This window comes from Rhamphochromis sp. 'chilingali' (assembly GCF_963969265.1).
Source record: "Rhamphochromis sp. 'chilingali' genome assembly, chromosome: 5".
Classification (NCBI taxonomy): domain Eukaryota; kingdom Metazoa; phylum Chordata; class Actinopteri; order Cichliformes; family Cichlidae; genus Rhamphochromis; species Rhamphochromis sp. 'chilingali'.
Window position 1 is genome coordinate 36,271,291 of NC_137932.1, and position 23,076 is coordinate 36,294,366.

At 39.8% G+C, this 23,076-nt stretch overlaps 1 protein-coding gene across 3 annotated transcripts; it reads left to right on the forward strand.

Moving 5' to 3' along the window:
- Positions 1-2,868: 2,868 nt before the first annotated feature.
- On the forward strand, positions 2,869-22,213 carry cep85l (centrosomal protein 85L). 3 transcript variants are annotated; one of them, XM_080882713.1, is made up of 12 exons: positions 2,869-3,256; positions 5,082-5,896; positions 7,989-8,074; positions 10,059-10,176; positions 10,267-10,434; positions 10,546-10,698; positions 11,636-11,790; positions 13,125-13,242; positions 13,322-13,372; positions 14,172-14,279; positions 17,799-17,976; positions 20,961-22,213. In XM_080882713.1, the coding sequence occupies exons 1-12, from the start codon at positions 3,211-3,213 to the stop codon at positions 21,125-21,127; spliced, it is 2,163 nt and encodes a 720-aa protein (XP_080738839.1). In that variant the 5' UTR covers positions 2,869-3,210; the 3' UTR covers positions 21,128-22,213. The 3 variants fall into 3 exon arrangements, with proteins under 3 accessions (XP_080738839.1, XP_080738840.1, XP_080738841.1); XM_080882714.1 differs by lacking the exon at positions 14,172-14,279; XM_080882715.1 differs by lacking the exons at positions 13,322-13,372; positions 14,172-14,279.
- Positions 22,214-23,076: the final 863 nt, after the last annotated feature.

A 23,076-nucleotide genomic window follows, 5' to 3' on the forward strand; every position in this document is an offset into this window, starting at 1 on the left:
TTCCACTCTGGCAAACTGTTGGCAAAGCCTTTTCTCAACTTCTGTAAGCTCAGAGCTGATGTCATCGTTTAGTTTGGACATGTCACGATCTTCAAAATTTTTGACAGTCATACGTGCTACTTCACCTTCCCTCCTCCTATTGAACAAAATCACTTGACAAAGGATCACCTTTGCTAGTGCTGCATAAGTTCCTGCTGTTGGATTATCACCTAGTTTCTCCCTAGCCGATTCCACTTGCTGACCAAGATATAACTGCAGCTTCTGAACATCTCTGGTCAGTGGAAGGCTGTCGACCGTGTTGTATTTTGCCTCACTCAGGTTTGATAAGGCTGAATGGGAAACTAATTCAGACCACTTTGTTTCATGAAGTGTGTGAAACCTCCTGATTGAGCCTCTTGATCCTCTTCCATGAGAGCACGACACATGATAATATCACTTATTTTTCTGAGAGAATGTCCAAGCTTCAGGGCTAAACTTGGGGCTTTGAATGTGCTGGTTTCAGTATCAAAACCTGAAACTCTCTTGACAGCATTAGTAAGAATAAAGAAGTTGGCTGGTTTTATTGCCTCTTCCATATTATGGATTCTTGTTGTGTGACGCAAAGTCACAAGTAATCTCCCAAGTTCCCTTACTTTCTGTCTTATATACTCATGCTTTGATCTGTCACTTCCATGCTTATTAAAAAGAGACTGAGCCAACTGCATAATATAATGATCATTCCTTATTGCACTAGACACATCATCCTTGTGCATCTTGCCCAGTACTGAGTAGAGTTCACTTGAAATTGGCTGAGACATTGTGGATTGAGTAGATGCTATACCAAAGACTCTCTTTCAGCTTCTCTTCAGCATTATTCTCTGGTCTTAAAGCACATCTTTTCATATGCCGAGAAACTTCTTTTCTGGATATCATACCCTTACAGTATAAGCAGTACTCGTATGTCTCAGTGCTGCTGCTGCTCTTTTTTGAGATCCTTTTCACTTTAAGACAACCTGATCCTGTGGTTTTAACAGCAGAGTTGTGCTTGAAGTTACCAAGGTTTCGTAACCTTTCAAGATGAACTTTTCTGTCCTTTGATGATTTGGGTAACTGAAGCACCTGGGCGACTTCAGCATTTTCATTTACATGCGTCTCCAGATGACGTGCAAATTTTGTTTGAGGTTTTCCACACACAAAACAAAAATTGACTGTGCTTTTGATTAATTTTGTTGACTTGGTTGGGGATTCATTTTGGCTAATATCCACAGTACTCTTTTCGCTACATGCATCTTTTGTTTTCTGCTGGCATGACTCTGAGCTGTCTGGTTCTTGGTCGGGATGAAGATCATCAGTAGTTTCAAGATCATTCAAAATGTGCTCAAAGTTGTTCTTAACATCCATGGTCTGTTCTTTTTCAGCAAAAGTAACGCATAAATCAGGCATGCTAGCAGCATGGGAGTTTTTTGATGGTCCAGGTAACTCAATAGACAACTCTGTTCCTGAGCTTTCTGAATCTGATGCAGAATTTGGGATGTATTCTTCATCAGATGAGACATCACCCTGTTCGTAAATACAGCATAGATTAAATAACAGAAATAAACATGGGAAGGATAAATGCTAAATTGTTCACGTCACAGAGCTCGGGACGTAAACCAAAGTCTCTAGATGTCTTAAAAGTACTAAGAAATACCTCCCGATTTAAAGAAGAAAATGTGCAGCAGATATGTATTTTGTGCAAGTATTTTGATTCTGCTTGATCAATTTGCAATCTGTGATCGATTCAGTACTTTTTTGATATTTGTCCCATTTCTAATATCCAATTTATATTTTTTGAACAATGACATTAACAAAAAAAACAAACACAAAACAAAAAAACTAAGACACCAGCCCTAACCTGGTCCCAGAGCCCCTCCCACAATGACCCCCACAGATCAAAATTTGTAAAACCTTTGAGACTAGATTGTATGAAACTGTTTTGTTTTTTTTTTTTTGTTGTTGTTTTTTACAAAGGATTATAATAAAATCTAAGTAATATTTTTACAATGTGTTTATTTATTTCTGCTTTTTGTTTAGATGAACTGTTGGATTTTCCAGACCAGCAGGTTAAGGAAGTCGTTTATGGGGTCACACTTTGACCCCCCCCCACACACACACACACACACACACACACACAGTATTCTTTGTTTACATGTATACCTATGTGAGATGTTATATGTTAATGACCCTATGCATATTCATTTAACCTCAATAAAAGAGCAGTGTTACGGGAGAACGGAGAGAGCAACTGGGGTCAAGCGAAGGAACGGCGTCTGTCCGGTCTCTCCCGTGCACGAGAAACATGAAGAATTTTGCCTACCCGTGTCTTGCTTTGCTGTGCAATTATATTGTCCTCAACGTTCCAGCGAATAGGTTCAAGCTACAAGCAAAGAGCTTGAATCAGAGGAAGAGAGTTGTCTTTGTAGAATGTGTGCCAGGTCTATTGAGTTAAGGAAAAAAAGCCAGATCAAAATATGTTCACAATTGTCTACTGACAGTGAAGATGTAAAATGACATAAGGGAATGCAACATATTTCTCTTCTTGTGGTTTCCAAAAAACAATTTTTAAAGAGGCTATATACATGACATTTTTCTACTTAATTTACTCGTGTGTGCCATCCAGTCCAGAGGGAAATACCTCATAATCAGAATCGTGTTTATTGGCCACTCGGATGGTGCGTTCAAGGCGCCATCCGGGTGGCAGAAAACCACGGGTTAGAAAAGGGGCGATATTTGGCACTAATGGCTTGTCATACATGCGATCGGGAATTAAAGAGAACAGGCGCTGCCGTAAAGGTGACTGTAGAAGCGCAAGAAATTTGACCGCGGTTTGTCACCCTAGCAATTTGTAGGCTGACTGAAAGCACGAGACTTCTCACGTTATTTGCACATTTTTGTTGAATAATTTCGTTACTGTGCCAGGAACGGTTTCAGCCCAGCCGAAGAATTACTATGAGGCGCATGCGGGTGTCGGAGGAAGAGATTACTGGGTGCACTTCCACTCATGGTTAACCCAGAACGGCCTCGTTTACTGGAAGTATGCATATATGACAGCTTTGCTGCTGGAGACTGTCGCGTCTTGAACGTCTTGCTTTTATTCTCCTTTGTCATCTTAGTGAGCTTAACGTGATTTTCCCTACTCTGATATAAAAAAGACCTTTATTTAAAAAATGCGATGCAGAAGTGATTTTGAAGATGGATCCAATCATTTCTAATTTAAAGATGGAATCTAATAAAACAGGTAAGGAGCTTTGGAAATACATGATAGCCAAGTAAGGAGCTGGTTCCGTTTCATCTGCAGTGCTGTGTCCTTGTTAAATCCTTTAACATATCGAGTATACGGCACGGTTGGTTCCGTTGTTACCGAGCCAGAAGTCATCCGTGGCTTTTATTTTTTAGCACAGACATCTGATGCCACAGCATAGTCCATTTAGTAATATTCTTCAAATATTTGATCGTATGTTGTAAAATACATGTAAACACGCTTTATAGTTTATCGTTAAATGACCGTTATATTAAACAATTCTCATGGTAAATTTTTGAAGTAGCCTGAATAACAAGCGTTATTACTGTACATAATTTAGTCATATTGTGAAAACAAAGAGTTCTTAAGGTATCAGATAAATATAATATACATCACATCGGGGCTCTACTCTGGGCCAAGAGTCAAACTTTTAGAAGTTGTGAAAGAAAATTAAGATTACCCACAAACTGAATATGGACAGGATTTACTACAGTAGCTGAAGAATCCACTGGAAAAGGCACAAATGAGACTATTTCGCCTCTGGTTCGCTCTGTTTGTGCCCACGCTCACGCAGCACTCGGCAGAGATCCCGCCCCCCAGCTAAACACCCGATCAATGTTAGTATGAAAATAAGCCGGAGTCGGGTTACTCAGTAGGCAGGGCAGAGCAAACTGAAGCAGCATATCTCTGTCGTCCAAATCACAGCGACTCGTGAGATAAATAACAAGTAAAAATATATCTATATTTGTACAATCAGTGGGAGACACTTCCACTGCTGTTCTTACAGATTTAGTCTGGTAGAGAAGTGTTTCTCTCTGTCAGCCTGTCTGCTGCACAGAGCCTACTGGAGGACCCCGACACAAAGCCCCGCCGAGCTTTCAACTGTGCACTCAACAGATTCATATTCTGATGTAATCACAGCGATTTTAGTAAAGCTTATTCTCTTTCCACCCCAGCTTCCAGCAGCTCACAAAGGGAAAGTTAATGCTGTGTGATAGGTCCTGTCATCTCACCATGTTACAAAAAAGAAAGAGGAATTTGGTGGTCTTGGCCCATGACAAGTTCATAGCAAATATCTTGATTATGGATGAATCTGAGAAAGGACAGTGGAGCTGTGCTGTGCTCTGTGCACAGCTGTGGTGTGTTTGGATATTTTTGGACATCTCAGCACTGAAGTTTCCAGGTCAGCTCTGAGTTCAGTCTTCATTTGGCATCTCAAAGAAGTTGACAAAGGTGAAAAATGTCTTACTCTTTTAGCACACGCGCTTAAGTCTCTGAAAACCCTGGAAGATTATGGCGTAGGGTTAAAAGGAGTTTTGGGTTGCGTCGTAAGTTACAAGATAGATTTCCCAAGGAGCATATATGGTAAATGGTAATGATTCTTATATAGCTACTACTCTCCCCGGAGCACTCAAAGCGCTCTATACAACATACCACATTCACTGTCTTCAGTGCTTTTCAGTGCTTCCTAACTAACATTCACACACATTTATACTCCGATGGATGCAATGGAGAGCAACTTGGGGTTAGTATCTTGCCCAAGTGGCGTGCAGACTGGGGGAGCCATAGATTGAATCACTAGCCTTCTGATCAGTAGATGATCTGTTCTACCTCCTGAGCTACAGCCATCCATGCATTATACACAATCTTGTCACTGCGGTCTTTATGTAAATGGATACAGTACCTTTTTTCTTTTTTTTTTTTATGCTAAAACCCTTTCTTGAAGGGATTTTTTTTTTTTACAGTTCTCAATAAATATAGGTTGGTGTTGTTATTTGATCCTTCCCATATTTTTTCTTTAACCTTTTATATCTTTCCCTAGATGACTCCAGTTCCAGTACCACCCATCTGTATTCCCAGCCACTCTTGCAGCAGCACTTGGGCCAGGATAATGGCATTCCTACTGTCCATGTAAGGCCATTTGTTTCATCCTCACATAAAACCACTTTTAAAATGCCAGCTTCAAGCCACAGCACAAATTACTCGTACTGGTCTTCTCAGCAGCATGTGCCAGCCACATCTCATCTGGACCCACAAAGTTGTCTAGACACAAAGGACCATCAGTCTATCCGGAGGTGCTCCTCGCTTTCCAACTTATCATTAGGAACTGATACGTGCAATACTAGCACAGCAGGATATCGGTACAACCCAAATGCACAAGGATCCCTAGATAGAGTTCTACAGCATAGGCATAGAAGGGTACCTCAAGTTTCCGATGTCGACTTATATTTACCGCTACTTTCTCCCACAGCCTGCAGTAGCTTACTCCAGCACTCGCCAGGTGCCAGCACAGGTTACCAGTACAACAATTGCAGGCTATCCACTGGTTTGGAGGCAGATATGTCCCTTTTCTCACCTCTGTCTTCACCAGTGAAACAATACATGGACTACAGTATTTATCAACCCATCTCATACAACCAAATGGACTCTCCACTGGGTCATCAGACTAATAGAACGTCCCCAGTTCAACTTGAAGCACGCACCCAGATGTGGCTGACTGAGCACATGGAGCACAGGCTCAAAGGAAAGTGTGGAGGTGAACTTAGTCATAACAGTGATACTGGAACAGAGGGCTGCGGTGGAGATGAGCAGTCACTATGGCAACAGCGACATCAATGTGATCCAGGGCTTAAACAGGTGAGTGGGGTTTTACAGCTATCATATAAAAGTGAAAATAAACATAGAAACGAGGAAAGTGAAAAAGTATGGAAATAAAAAGACCACGACTTGATCCTGTGTAGGTAAATATGCTCATAGATTGAGAAAGGATGATTTAGGACACAGCAACCCTATTATTCAGAGAGGTAGTTACTTGTGGTTTGATCACTGTCTTTCTATGGCTTTCAAATATGTCTTGTCTTTAATCTCACCAAGCAGCTGCTGTTGGCTACCCCTCCCTGAGTCTGGTTTTGACAGAGGTCTTAGGTTGGGGGCAATGAACTTCTCCCTGTTAACATCATAACATGTAGCTCTCTATTTAGAGATAAGGTTGGGTGTTGTTTTAGATGCAATTAGCAATAGTTCACAAATTACAATGTGTTACATTTCAGATGAATCTCATACATTTTGTTATTAGGTTTTTGGCTATATGAAAACGGTTTGCTTGTTAAGTCAACCCAAACCCTGCTGCTAACCTAAAACCTAGATTGGTCACCAATGACCCAATAGATATTTGTCCTCCCTGTAACTCCCTGTAACTGTAACCTTGGTAACACATTGTGAGACTGCTGGGGCAATCACACAGTCTCCAGTGTTTTAAAGTTTTTGTTTTACCGTACAGTACAACAAGCTGTTTTGAAATGATTGTTATGAACTGGCATAAAATAATACCAAATTAAATTCAGATGATTGGATATAAAATTCACCATGTTTGACAAAAACCAAACTCAAAAACCACAGTCAGCACAAACACCTCATACCAGTAATTATTTTTGCAGGCACTGGACATCTTGCAATCATTGTATTATAGTATTCTAGAGTTACAGTGGTGTGAAAAAGTGTTTGTCCCCTTTCTGATTGTCTATTTTTTTGGAAGGTTTGTGTCCCATTACATCGGGCGTAAAAGTAACATAGTATTTCAGAAAAGTAACATCATACCAACAGTATCAATCAATCATTCAATTTATTTATAAGCACTTTTAAAAACAACAGAGGTTGACCAAAGTGCTTTACATAGCAAAAGGGTAAAAACTAGAACAAACACACACAGAACAAACTGGAGCAAAGTTAACATTATCAATAAGACGAAAAACAGAACAGGTAAGACAGGTAGATGGCGAGCCACAAACATCGGCGCTATCTTGGATCTAACAGTGAAATATGGCGGTGGTAGTGTGATGGTGGGGTTGTTTTGGACAATATGGACTGCCAAAACATCCCGAAGCAGAATGTCCGGCCATCTGTTTGTGACCTCAGGCGTATTTGGGTATTTGGGTTCTGTAGCAGGACAATGATAGAAAACACATCAGCAAGCCCACTTCTGAATGGCTTAAAAACCCCCAAAATGAAGTCAAAGTCTGACTGAGATGCTGTGGCATGAGCTTAAATAGGCGATTCATGTTCAATAACCCTTCATTGTGAATGAATTCCTGCAAAGATGAGTGGGCAAAAATTCCTCCACAGCGCTGTAAAAGACTCATTGCCAGTTATCGAAAAAGGCTTGATTGCAGTTGTTGCTGCTAATAGTGGCCCAACAAGTTAGGGTTAGTTTAGGGGTGATTTCACTTTTTCACACAGGGCCATGTAGGTTTAGATTTTTTCCCCCATTAATAATAAACTTCTTCATTTAGAAACTGCATTTTGTGCTTATTTGTTTTGTCTTTGTCTAATATTTAAATTTGTTTGATGATCTGAAACATTTAAGTGTGACAAACATACAGAAGTTAGGAAATCAGGAAAAGTGTATTTTTTTCACATCACTGTAAATATAACGCCATCTGTCCAACAGGGAAAAGCAAATCTACACAAGAATGCACAAAAAATAATAAAGATGTTGCAATGACCCAGTTCAAGTCTGGACCTTAACGCAACTGAAATGCTCTGTCAGGACCCTAAGAGAACTACATGCTGCTGAATCATGAGGTGTACTTAGTTTTTCACTGGGCAGTCCTGTGAAAACTTTCTCTACTACATGATTATAACTGACTTCAACTAAGGCTTTTACATTATGTCATGATTTCGCTGTGTGCATAAATTAGATTTTGTCTTCTCTATATTTGTGTGTTACCAGATGCTGAGAGGGACCTCCCTGCCTGTCAACAATCTGGTTAAGGTAAAAGAGGATCTACTGAGACAAAGAGAGCAACAGATAAATAGGTACTGAAAGCCAAACAGACAGATATTTTAGTTGCCCTATATGGGTGTGTGTGTGTGTGTGTTTGCATGCAGATGCATGCATATATACATTTAGAGTAGGGGTAACACTACCCACTTTCAGGTTGGGGGTCTGACTCCCGACCAGAGCGTCTGTCTCCAGTAAGGATCCCCAGACCAGATCCCCTCATGCCTACCTTGGATAGGGATATGAGCAAGAAAGAGATAATTGAAGCCATACCAGCTCGAACATTGTCTAGATAACCAAGGTTGGCATGAGGTGTTGAGGAACCAGGACACACTGATGAGAAGTGGGCTACTAGAACAAGAAGGCATAAATTGTAAATGGCCTATATTTGTATAGCGCTTTACTAGTCCCTAAGGACCCCAAAACGCTTCACACATCCAGTCATCCACCCATTCACACACACATTCACACACTGGTGATGGCAAGCTACATTGTAGCCACAGCCACCCTGTGGCGCACTGACAGAGGCATAAGTCAACAAGGGATGAAAACAGGGAGCTGTTGGAATTATACTATGCAAATAACCCCGGCGGAGGAGGTTACATGAAGAGGATGTGGAATCTATGGGATCGTTGATACCCAACATCCAGACTGACAACGAAACAACTCAGTGTTTCGTTGTCAGTTTCGTCATTTCGCTCAGTGTTCCAACATTCGGAAGAAGCGATTGTACCCTCTGAAGGTGTACTCGAAGATGTGAATGCAGCATTACTGATAATCCCTAGTGCAACCATCACTGAATCTAATCATCTGATCTACACGGTGGCAGCAGTGATGCTTGGCTGTAAGGTGAACAGCCTCAAGGAGCACTAGCCTCCATGTAGAAGGACACTAGAGGCCAAACTCAAGGCACTGAAAAGGGAAGTTAGCCAAAAATCAGAGTTGCAGCTAGGTTAAGTGCAGCAAGCTGTCCATACCTGAGCCCTTAAAGCTGCCAAGAAAAGACCCACAGCCTGTACTCAGTGTACTCTTTGAAAAATATAAGAACAGTCCACCAATACCTATACTTATCTCAAACTAAATATGTGAAAGTTATTGTGGAACAAGCTGCGATCAGTTGCAACTGTGTATATTGTTATTCACCCAGGCTTACACTTGTTGATTTGACTTGTTTTGTTTTCCTGCTTTCACTCCATTAGCATTGGAAATATAAAACTTGTGTTAGTTTACAGAGTTTTAAGTAAAAAGTGAAGATGGTGGTAGCAAATAAGGAGTTGTGTATTTGATAAGAGAAGAACAACAAATAAAAACACCAGCTACAACTACCGCTTTGTGGCAGAGAATCATGGCCTTAGATGTGGATATTGTGATTCCTGTGCCTGCTGTTTGAGATTTGACTACAAACCACACCAGTGCATCCTGAAGGTTGTCAAAGGAGCTTGCAAAGAAAAGCGTCTGGACTTCTTTAAGTTGCTTGAAGACGTTTCACCTCTCATCCAAGAAGCTTCTTCAGTTCTAAGGTCAAGGACTCCCCACCATTTGACCTTAGAACTGAAGAAGCTTCTTGGATGAGAGGTGAAACGTCTTCAAGCACCTTAAAGAAGTCCAGACGCTTTTCTTTACAAGCTCCTTTGACTACGATGACCTGGATGACTGAGAACCTTCACAGACATCCTGAAGGTTACAAAAGCAAAATTCTAACCTTTTACATGTACAACTTTGATGTTGTTTTTTATTTTTTATTGGAAAAGTCTTGTTCCTTTGAAGTATAAAAAGGCTTGCGAAAAATCCTAAAAACACACAACAATACTATGGTACACTGAAGTGTTCCAAACATTGGTGCTTCTCTTTGTCACTACTTTCACTCTTCATCTGGCATGTTTGGGTATCTTTTGCAGATCCAAATTGTTCACCCTGTCAGTTCTCGAATAAACTTTATTTTAGTCATTTATTTATTGCATATGGAAAAAACAATACAGGTGGGAATCTTTGTAAGTAGGAACGAATTCTGTCTTTCAGACAAAAGCTACAGATCTTGCTACTACATGCGCGGATCAGAGATAATGAACAGAAAATACATCAGGTCTTAAAGAGCCAGAGAAGGTTGTTTGATGACTCTCACACCCGAAACATCCAGGTAATAAATGAACATTCATATCCAAATTTAATAACCACATAAAACATTTTTATAATTAAAGTTATAGCACAAGTTCTGGTCATCTTTAAGGACTCAACAATGAGAACTTCACGCAAGCAGCCACCTGATCAGTTGTCCTGTGATGAAGAACTTGTTAAGAAATTAGCTGTGGCTGAACTTGACACAATCCATTTCAGCAAAGTCTTCAAGCAAATTACTCAGAAATATTCAGAGGATATCAGAAAACTGGAGGAAAGGGTACAGTAATAATTAATATATATAACATTTTTTACTCTTTAAAGTGTACTTTACTCTTGAAAGTATAGTAACGTAAACATATGTTTGAATATGTATTTTCTTCATCCACAGATAAAAACGAGGGATCGCTACATCTGTAGTCTAAAAAAGAAGTTTCAGCGAGAGAACAACCAAAACCAAGAAAACCAGCAACGCATAGAGACACTGGAGAAATACCTTTCTGACCTGCCAACATTAGATGAAGTACAGGTCCAGGCCAACAGGGTAAACACATATATGAGCATACATACACCCTGAGGTGAGTCAGGTTGATCAGTCAGAGACATTTTTCATCCTAGAGACTTGGAAACTCTAAGCAAGTGGCGTTTCATATGGGACAGGGACTCCTCTGTCCTCCGAGCGTAGTGCAAATTGGTTTCTGCAGGACAGTTTTACAATATAATCCCTGAGTTTGTTTTATCCTGTTTGTTTTCACCATATACTCCTCTTTTCTTCTGCTCTCGACCCCTAGACTGGGTACAGTCTAAATATGTTCCTAAAACAAGATAAAATTTGTTGAGGTAGGCTAAGCCTACATTTAAGCTCTGTTTTTATTCAACATTACCTTCTCTGGGCAGTAAACAATTAATGTGCTGCATCACTTTTAAAGGAACAAGCAATGTGTAAAATTGTGTACACATTGCTTGTGTAACCCAGACTACTCCTAAAGATGGTCCACCAGCAGTGGACCTTTTGAACACGATAACTGGAGAAAAATGTCACCTAGGATTTTCAAATTAAAACCTAGGTGTATCTACTAAAACTCTTGGATGATTTTGAATATAAGTGAAGGTCGATTACCAAAAATGTATTTTCATACAGTCTTTCCATTTCAACCTTGTTCATCATTGACTTTATTTTTTATTTGCCTGTTGATATTAGATACTTTGTTTGCTCTCATTTAAATTAAACAATTTCTTGGAATTCCAATTCCACTATATTTAGAAGCCATTCCAGACTTTTCCCAAAACAATATTAGGTGATGTCATCAAGAAATAAATTATATTTTAATAATTTAGACATTTGTATGTTATTTATATAGAGTATAAACAGATTAAGGTCCAGGATTTAAAATTGTGAGACCCCATTTAGTCAGTCAGAGAGAGGATTAGGTTTTGTTCGTACTGCTCTACTATCTTACTGTGCATATTTCTATTTTCAGCAGGAGGAGGCACAGCAGAAATGCAAGAAACTGGAGAAAATAGTGTCTCACCTAAAAAAGAGCCTAGAGGAAGGATGTACTTTGATGAAGGACAAAGACATCGAGATGAAGATGCAGGCAAAGAGAGAGAAAGAATTGATTGCATCTGTACATAGGTATATTTATGTGTATATGATACGTTTGTGTGCAAATAAGGTACGTCGTTTCTCACAGATTTGTGAGGACTGTACTAAAATCAGAAAATATACAGTGCCTGATTTAAAATTGGTTCTTCAAGGTCATTTTCTCACTGCTGATATTTTTAGACAGCTCCCTGGATGTCGTCTTATTATTAGCTGTACTTGTGAATGTCTAAAGGATGATAGATATCTCCTGATTCATCACCATAGTGCAAAAATAATTCGTCTTTAATTTAGGAAAGATTCATATCTTAGCCTAGGTCATCAACAGTTGAAATGAGTTAAACAATTATTAAATTCAATTTTCCTTGCCTCTTTAAAGCGCTTCTTCAACAGAGCAAGGCATGTCCAAAATAGCATTACTAAACGTACAAGTTTTCTTTAGAGAGCATTATTAGATCAGTTTTGATAAAATAAGACAAGGGTTTGAGCTTACACTTTGGTTTAGACTTGAAGAAAAGATTTGTTGAATTTTGGGGCATTGAAAATAAAACTTTGGATCAAAAGAAAAGAATCCAAAGTTGGATTCCCTGTTCTTTTTAATAGTTTAAAAAATATCTTTTCATGGGGGGGTTAATGGTCTGTCCTCATCTGCACTTTGACACAGAAGTTGATATTTGTTGTTTTACACTAATATTTGTAATAAGGTTGCAGCATATATCCAAGCAGTCACAGTGAATAGTCTAAGGAGCATTCTAGAAGTATGTAAGCAAGCGTGGTGCAATCAGTCTTCATTTGCTCAAAAGACAATGTTGTAGAAGACGGAGCCAAATTGAAATTGGGTACACATTTTTACCCCTTAGTCGTAAAGCGCTGTTAGTGTATCGCTGTCACCCTATCAAGGTCAGAAGTCAATCTTGGGAATGCCATATCTCAAGAAGGAACTCACATAGGAATTTCACATTCAGCCTCTAGTGATGCATCTAGTAAAAATTTCAGAAGAGTTTAAATCCCAGAGAGCTTGAACTGAAAGTAAAGGTCAGATGGCAAATTTTCAGAAAACTGCCTGGGGCTTTCACATTTATACCATAGGTGAATCTGCTAGAAGGTCAGGGCGGTACCACTTGGAGCCACCTGTATTTGTAATTTTTATGGGTACAGTTCCAGAAGATTATGATCACATATGGTACATGCGCACTGGCAGATCTGAAGTATTTCCTGTCGTTAACTACACAGTTCACGTGCATTAACTGTAAACACACATCTTCATTTACTGTAAAGATGACACAAGTGATACTAAATGATCTATTTATGATATTCTTTTCATTTCATTCATGTCTCTGTTTTGTTCATGTCTTATTCTGGTAAAGTCTACAGCAAAAGGTGCAGCAGTGTTTGGATGATGGAGTGAGGCTACCTATGCAAGACTTGAAGCGGCTTGAAGTGGAAAACCATCAGCTTATTAAGCAGCAAGATCACAGCAGCAAGGTAGCATTCTAAACACATTTATGCACATACACAAAACCCATGAAGAAGCCATTCACGTGTTGTGTCTGATCACCTCCAGCTGTTTAAGCATCAACGAGAACAGATTGAGAGACTGACCTCACAACTCATGGTAGGTTGTTATAAATCTACACCCTCACTGTACAATTCTTGTATATGCTGTATTTCTTTACATCTGATAATCAGGAGGACCACAGATGATCAGCAACACATGAGAATGAATTAAAATCACTCAGCAAAAGAGCTACTTTGTTTGAAAAATGTCGCCTGAAGAAACTTGTAATGAAGACAATTTGTGTTTTGTTTTTTTTAAATCCTCAGCCGTGAAAGGCTGATGCAGTGTTGTGGTCATCCTGCAAAACAGACACTGACCTCGACCTCACCCTACCAAAGCATTATCTGCAAACTTAGAAAACTGTATTGAGAAAAAAAAAAATTTTTTTCATTAAAGAAAATAATAATAATAATACCAGGCTAACTTCCTGCTGTTATTATTTGAGAACAGTTCCAAGCTTCAGTATAAGTGAGATTACATAACAGAAAGTTTTCCTGCTCAGGCATCAGTCATAAAATTTGAGATCCAAGTCTTTACTGTTTGATTTATTGCCAAAATCAGCTATGGTACCTCTCAGCCTGAAATTCACTTAATAATCGAGGGATGTGATAAATGGTTAGAGAGGCAAAGTTGAAATCATTTGGACATGTACAGTGGATGGATAGTGGATATACTGGGCAGTTGTGAATGAAGGCATCAGACAGGAGAAGACCTCATAGGCTCTTGGATCTAGTGAGATGGAGCTCATCCACTGTGACAAAGACTAAACACATTGAAAGAAGAAGACGATCAATGACTGTATATTATTTTTCTGTAGAAAACATAAGCTCATCTGTCACATTCTTTGTTTTGCTAGTCTACCAGCACAACACTGCAGAAGAAAAGAGGCCTTTCTCGTCAGCAATATTCTTACCTTCCAGAAAAGGGAAAAAGCCTGAATACACCCAGTACAGCCTTCCTTCAGGTATCTGTGGTGGAAGTATTAGCTTAATTCTTCTGCCTGTCTAATTGATTTTTGGTTAGTCATTGATAGGTGCTGAATCTCCTCTGCCCCAAACCTTTAGCCACAACTCAGATCATCACATGAGAGGAAAATTAAGCATATCATTTACTGAAATTACTTTAATTTTAGTCTTCAGATCATTTACTTATTAAACTTGATTCTCTACCAACAGCTTTATTTTTGAGATTAAGTTCTTTCCAACTATCAATGATATATGAACAGTGGTGGTGCTGTTACTCAAAGTAATAATCCATTATTATATATTTCTCATTACTGTTTTAAAAAGTGTGGCAGTGTGTTACTTAATTACTCCCTGTAAAAACACTATTCAATTCAATTCAATTTTATTTATATAGCGCCAAATCACAACAATGTATCTATGAAGGCGCTCAAGGCGCTTCATAGATACAGAGAAAAACCCAACAATCATATGACCCCCTATGAGCAAGCACTTTGGCGACAGTGGGAAGGAAAAACATAACTAAGGGAGGAATCAGGGTCACCTGGTCCAGCCCTAACTATATGCTTTAGTAAAAAGGAAAGTTTTAAGCCTAATCTTAAAAGTAGAGATAGTGTCTGTCTCCCGAATCCAAACTGGAAGCTGGTTCCACAGAAGAGGGGCCTGAAAACTGAAGGCTCTCCTTCCCATTCTACTTTTAAATACTCTAGGAACAACAAGTAGGCCTGCAGTGCGAGATCGAAGTGCTCTAATAGGGTGATATGGTACTACAAGGTTATTAAGATAAGATGGGGCCTGATTATTTAAAACCTTGTATGTGAGGAGCAGGATTTTGAATTGAATTGAATTTGTTTTATTACTTTTGCATTACTCCATAACATGGCCTAAAAGTTCAGAGTACCTGGCTGCCTTTGAGTCCCTAGGTGGGGTGCTTGAGGGTGCTGCTCCTGGGGACTCTCTCATTACTGGGAGACTTCAACACTCATGTGGGCAGTGACAGTGAGACCTGGACGGCCGTGGCTGGAAAAAGCGGCCTGCCAGATCTGAAATCGAGCAGTGTTTTGTTATTGGACTTCTGTGCAAACCACAGTAACAAAAACCTTGTTCAAACATAAGGGTGTCCATAAGTGCTCATGGCACCAGGACACCCTAGGCCGCAGTTCATAAGATCAGTTTTGTAATTGTATCATCAGATCTGCAGAAGTATGTTCTGGACACTCGGGTGAAGCAAGGTGCTGAGCTGTCAACTGATCAACACCTTGTAGTAAGTTGTATCAGGTGGCGGGAGAGGATGTTCGACAGACCTGGGGCACCTAAATGGATATTGAGGGTAAGCTGGGAACGCCTGGCAGAGGCCCCCACCTGTGGGGTTGTCAACAGGAGACTGCGGACATTGAGTTCGAATGGACCTCATTGCTGACGCTGCTGCACTGAGCTGCGGCCGCAAGGTGGTTGGTGCCTGTCGTGGTGGTAACCCCCGAACCAGATGGTGGAGACCGGAGGTGAAGGAAACCATCAGGGTGAAGAAGTCCTATTGGGCTTGGTTAGCCTGTGGGACTTCAGAGGCAGCCTATAGGTACAGACAGGTCAAGTGGAACGTGGCTCGGGCATTAATTGAAGCAAAAATTCAGTTGTGGGAGGAGTTCGGAGAGGACATGGAGGAAGACTTTCTTCTTCAAAGACCTCCTTAATCCCACTAGGACATCTTCTGTAGAGGAAGCAGAGTCTGGGGACGAGGGGGATGACTCATCCATCACTGGTGTAAGGTCACTGAAGTTAAACAACTCCTTGTTGCTGTAGCTCAGGTGGTTGAGCAGGTCACTTTCTAATCGGAAGGTTTGTAGTTAAATCCCCTTCTACTCTCATCTGCATGTCAAATATCCTTAGGCACGATACTTAACCCCAAGTTGCTCTCCAGTGCATCCATCGGAGTATGAGTACGAGTGAATGTTATATGGAAAGCTCTTGGAGCATAGAAAAAATAGCTTGTACGAATGGGTGTGAATGGGCGAATGAGGCAAGTTGTGTAAAACACTTTGAGTGCTCAGAGTAGAAAAGCGCTATATAAGAACTAGTCCATTTACCATTCCTTGGTGGCAGGGCCCCTCGGGTGTTGTAGGGCTGTCAGGGGCGGTACCTCTGGATTGGCAGACCAGCTGGTGGTTCCCATCATCATGAAGGGGGACCAGAGGGTCTGTTCCAACTATAGGGGGATCACACTCTTCAGCCTCCCCAGCAAAGTCTATGCCAGGGTGCTGAAAAAGAGAGTCTATCCGTTAGTCGAATACAGGAGGAACAATACGGTTTTCGTCCTGGTTGCAGAACACTAGACCAGTTCTTTACCCTTTCAAGGATACTTGAGGGTTAATGGGAGTTTGCCCAACCAGTCTACATGCCTTTTGTGGACTTAGAGAAGACATTCGACCATGTCCCTTGGAGTATTCTGTGGGAGGTCTTTCGGAAGTATGGGGTGTCTGGCCATTCGATCTTTATACAACTGTTGCAAGAGCAGTGGGAGTGGCCGTTATTTAATCCTCACTGGATCATTGTCTTGAATAAGTTAGTGCAACTCACCTCCAACCCTTGAGTTAATATTTCAGCTTGCCTGTGAGAGAGATGCCAGTCTGTATTTTCACTGTGCTCAGGTTTGCTTGGAGAATCCCCTATGGTGAACAGTCTTTGTGTGGGTTTGAGAGAGAGTCTGGAAACAGTTGGAAAGTGGGGAGAGCTATAGTGGAGTGAACTGTTCTGATAATCCATCATGTTGAACCAGCAGCGAGACCCTGAATTTCAATAGGTAAAAAAGGCACCGATGAGCAGTGCTGCAGGCTCCGTCTTTGTCTGTTCACATTTAAATGATGTACATCTAAGCATGAACAGACGTGTATATTCTACATGACTGTGGCTTTCACTTTGTAGTCTCTGTGTGCTGGATTTTATTTGGATTACATTTGTGCTTTTGTGTTCATACCTAAATACTGAGAGAAAAAATGTGTGTCTGCATAATATGTTTGAAATGCAAAAGTAATGTGAAGAGTAGTATAACAAATTACATTCTTATGGGAGTAATAAAAATAATTAAGTGCAGTACTTCTTAAAAGTAATGCATGACTTCCAAGAAAAGTGTTTTGTGTAATATGTGTAACACATTACTTTTCTGAGTAATGACCAATAAACAGGGGAAATGCCTCCAACATACACAAATCTGTGATCCCACAGCATGCAGTTAGTTTGCATGAATGTAATTTCTTTGATATGCTGCTTAAAGATTGTGGTTACTTTCAAAGTGAGCCAGTGAGAACCCAATGAGAATCGCTATTGAAATCAGAATTGCTAAATTGGCATTAATTCCCATCCCTAGCTGTCAGTGCATGTTAAATAGGAAAAAAATATAGCACTCATGCTAGATTGAAAGTTGCAGTGATCCCTGAGAGGTGGGTTTTCTGATACATGGGAACATGTTGTTCCAAGATATTTAAAAAATATTTTCTTTTTTCTTTTCTTTTTTCACTGACAAGCAGCAGGTGATGGACGAAGGGTTGCTGGTGTCTTCTTTAGCCCATGTGGAAATTCCAGAAGTGGACCAGCTGCTGAAAGAGATGTCCCTTTGTCTACTGGACCTCCAGGGTCTCTGCAGCATCTTGGCTCAGAGAGCGCAGGGGAAAGAGCCCAACCTGTCTTTGCTTCTAGGAATGACATGTATGTAGGCATACATTTTATACTTATTTATACTTATTCTTTATGTATCACTTGTAACCTACTGTAGTTAGAGGGCGAACACAAATACAGACATTTATGATTTTTTTGATACAAATAAGATTTGTAGCATTTGTAAAAAAATATATATATTTTTTTTTATTTTAGTCACCTAGTAATCAGTTAGCAGTTTTCTTTGTGCGCATGTAAAATTCCTGGAATAGGGCTCTCAAACTCATTTTCGGAGCTGTTGATTTAATTTTAAATCCCATTCCAAGATTTCAGTTGTCAGCTGTCTGGAGCCAACAACAACGACAATAGCTGCTGATTATAAGCTAACATTATACCCACTAATGTCCTAAAAATCACAAGAGTTTATTTGATAACTGTCAGAGTTCAATAATGTGAGCTCAAATTCAAAGAAAGCTTTGGTAATGCCGGAAAGGAAGAGCTAACAACTACAAAAACAGTGCTTAGCGATACTGAGGTGATACTGTTGGTGTCATCTGACAGAAGTGAGTTTCACTGACTCATGGATCTGAATCAGACTCAAAATTTTACAGCCTCTTCCAGAGTAAAATACATGTGGATGGTTCTTACTTAACGTATTGACAGCTGAGGTAAAGTGAGGTTGTTAAAGCGTATCACTTTAATGTTTACTAACTTAAAATAAATAAATGGTAATAAACAGCTGCAAAAACTATTTTATAATTATCTGATTAATTACACAGGTTTGCAACCAAAAATCTGCATAGGGTTTTTTGACTGTTTCTTGTAGATTTTTACTCACTGAAACCAGGAAAAATGTTTTTAAAATTCCATCACGTCAGGTTTTCTTGCAAAACTCATGTTTTTAAGTTTAATTAAGCATACAATTTCCCTTTTTAAACTGAAATCTGGTATCCTATATTTGAGTTAAAAAAAAAACATATCCACTAATGATTTCTTACATGAATTTAATATATATTCGAAGAGCGAAAGCGTGTTCAGAGAAGCATCAATGTTTTTTGCAAAACATGAGGAGATGGAGATCATTTTTTGATTCAACACCCTAAAAACATAAAATTTACCAAAAGTATCCCATGCTACGGAAGTATGGAAGAGGATTAAGAAGATAGTGAGTATGTCTTTTTTTTTTTTTCTTCTTTTCCAGAATTCTTTTAAAAAAGTCAGAATTCTGACTTTTTTCTCAGAATTTTTTTTTCTCATGATTCTCAGAATTCTGGAAACGAAGAAAAAAAAGTGGCCTTAATCCTCTTCCGTACTACGCAGCTGATTTTCTTTCTGTTTTTCTTTTTTCTGGAGACCTGTGTTATCAGAAACCTTTGAACTTCAACAACATATCTCAGGGCATTGAAATATCTTTTTTTTTTTCTATCAAACACAAAATCATTATTTATAACTTGGATGAACAAAACTAGCTGTGACCCAACTTTTTTTTCTTAGTGTTCCCCACACACAGATTTTAAGATTTACGTATATAAACAGATGCTAGCCCCAGACTACAACATCATCCTTCTGAACTTTTTAGGTTATTTATGAAAGATTGTCTTCCTCACATCTGACCTACCCCACAAAAAGATTATAAATCTGTGGAAACCACTCAGAGCTGTGTTTGACTCATCATGAAATCAAACTTCTTCACCTTCTGTTTGCACAAGTGGTTTTCTTGCAGTAGACGTAAATCCACATATGATGTCCCTATGTTTAATATTTTGTGCCTGATTTCCAAATCCACAGATATTCCAGCTAACAAATGTATTTGTTAACATGACTAATAGGAAAGTTAGAAATGATTATGCATAAAAGTGGATAGTCATTTCTAACTTTCCTTTCCCCCGATAGAGAAGAAATGTAACAATAAACATGCTTAAACATATAAAATAAGATAAGTTCTCACTTGCTGGACCATCAGCTGTCTGTTGAAGCCACTGGATGGGACCTCACTGTGGCAAACTTCAGAGCAATACACCAGTAAGGACCACAGGTAGCTTACAGTTGAATTCATTTCAATTCAGTTTTATTTATAAAGCACCAAATCACAACAACAGTCGCCTCAAGGTGCTTTATATTGTAAGGTAGACCTTACAATAATACATACAGAGGAAAACCCAACAATGATATGATTCCTATATGTCTGCATGCAGCAGGGACCTACCAAGCACAATAACTCGCACTGGTAATATGTTAGTAGGAGTCACAGCCAACTCACATGAAGAAAGCACCAATCGTGTAACTCATGGCTCTGTGAGCAACACGCAAGGCTGTCTGCATTGGCTGGAGAGAACTCACTCGCCATCCTCTTCCATTAGGCGCCATAGGAAGGTTGCATCAAGCATGTGACCTCATGAACCGCGAGCAAGCATCACACCCAACTTACAGCTGAGTTTTCTTTTTTTGTTTTACAAAGCACTGAGTGTTTAACCCGTGACATCGTGAGCAACACATTGTTCTAAACTCACTCGCCAGGCAGCCAGTGCATCACAAATTTTGGGCCATTCACTCTAGCTAGCGGTCAGCACAGCCTGGGCGGAGTCCTATTTAAAAGGGCCTTGACACAGCAAGGTCCCACCCAGCACGTAAACCATGAGCAATACGCAGGCAAGGGGTCACAGCCAGAAAGTCAACATATGCTTCCCATTAAACAGGCAGGTGGACTAAATACTGTAAACCAACTCAGTCGTAATACTGATGCAGACTCCCAACACTCTGCACAGCTGTGGGCGTGACCAGTCAAGCATAAGTGTCTTAAAGAAGTTTCCATGTGCCCTGATGCCCTAATCATGGAGTCATACCCCGAGTGTAGCGACAGTCTCAATGCGATAGAGCACAGTTGCACTGCATGAGAGACGTGTATGGTGCCTTCTGCCCTAATCATTTTCTTTTCAAGGCACTGCTTCACATTTCTTCATGCAGTCATAATCTGGCTCACTAAATATTGTCCTTGACTTTTTCATAACATTTTCTCCTTTGTTTTCTCTGTTCAGCGCTGACCTTTTCAGCAGAGGACAGTGACTGCAAAGTGGTGGCAGTGGAAGACAAGTTAAGGTTAAAGCTACTGGAAGTTGGCCAGCTGAGGAAAGACATTGATGCGCTGAGGAAAAGCATCTCAGACTGCTACGATCAGTTTATGGGTGACTGCATTTCTCAGTGACTTCCTTTCACATTCTGTACTTCGCAGAGAAAGAATGCAAAATGATACTTGTATGATTGCTGTGTAGTAACTGACATCTCCCTTTGGAGCTGAGTGGACAGCACGCTCACATATATATGGGACAACCCCAAACTTCCTGTCAAAAAGTATCCAGGTGGAGCATGTTAATGAACAAGGACAATGTTTGTTAATGTTTTCCTAAACTGTTTAATAAGCTTTTAAAAAATCAGTTTTGAGGATCCGCTAATTTGGAAAAACAGCTGCTTGGAAAGACACTGGGATCCCAAAGGCCCATCTGTATAGTTTCTCCAGCAGTCAGCTAATCGTGTTGCTGCTGCTGGATGCAACTTGTATTTTAATACATGGCAGGAGCTCTCTGATGTCAGGTCAATAAAGAGAGATCGTACGAAGGAACTGAATGTAATTGAGTTATTATAAACATGTGTTAAAGAGAGTATATACAAATATAAAGCAAGCTGCACACTGAGATAAAGTAAGGGGACAATATTTAAGTAAGTATATAACAGTAATTCTTGTATTGCACTTAAAGTATGAAAAGAATATTATTGTCCCCCTGAAAGCACTGAGTAGGTGATCGGTTCCATTTGTTTGTCTGTTTGTTAGCAGTCTAGCATCTGATGATAGACACCAACAGCTCGAGCTGATTGAAAGCAAGAACAAAAAGGTGACATCAAATGTCCAAATCAGTAAAACTTTATGTCACTCACAATTTTTAAAGATTGTTTTCAAACTTCACAACAACATACGAGGCCTTTGGGGACATGAGTACCTAAGCTGGCTAAGCATTTGACCTTGATCTTCATTTACGGTCAAAGTTGACCCTAAAGAAACAAATGAGACCGTATGAGCAGTATATGATATATATGAGGAGAGAACTGTACAACACACCTCCTATTTTTTTTTTTTCAGTACAATGGCTTACAACATCACAACGATTCCATAATAGGTCTACATCATTATAATGTAATAAAAACATCATGAAACAGATTTAGTACGTGCTCTCTGAGTGATCTTGTTGAAATATATACTGCACTTGTGAATAAGGCAGATTATGGCAGGAAAGACGCAAATGTGCAAGCTTGTTGTGTGTGTATGTGTGTGATTAAACTGTCTGTTGATTGTTTCGATGTGCGGTCTTTATGAATCTCCATTTTCACAGCAGACAGTGACGCCCATGTGAGGATCTTCACTAGCACGGCCCTAGAAAATAGAAAAGTCACTTAGTGTCTCTTTGTTTGTTTTTTAATGAAAATATTAATCTATCACCATGGCTTCACAAAGAACTTACAAACGTGTTTGTTTCCTAGCATTAGCTTTCTTCTGTGTACATGAAGCCTGTTTCACTCCTAATCTCTGATCTGTGAGTTTCACCCTGTGCCAACGGAGCCAATGCGGGTAAGTGGACTCGCCCAGACTGGCTGCTTTGGTGTTCAGGGCCTTGCCTGCCCTGATACAAAAAAACCTGAGAAGCCTTGCAGGTGAAATTGTATCAGTCACACCTGTTACACCTGCAGCACTTGTTATCTGGGATGTTTTTAGAGGCCTGGGCCCGTATCCCTAAAGATTCTGAGAATCCTCTCAGAGAGCTCCTAACTTAACCTAAAAATTCCTTGCCAGGAGTTTTAGCTTAGAAGTGATTCCAGAACATTTTCAGTGAACTCTGAGCAAGGAATGGATGGAAAATCCTATCTTAGTGAGGAGGTGTGGTTGACCCCGTTGCTAGGTATGAGTCATCATTTAAAAAGCCGTGATTGGTTGAACCTACAAGTTTGATGGAAATGAGCTTTTGGTGATAATGAGCAAAGGATGTACCCTCAAATCAATAAACATAATTATACACTCTAATCTTATGCTGACTGTAATTGTAAATAATATTTCACATTCAAGAAAATATCTGGAAAATGAATAGTAAGCTGTAGGGGTTATAG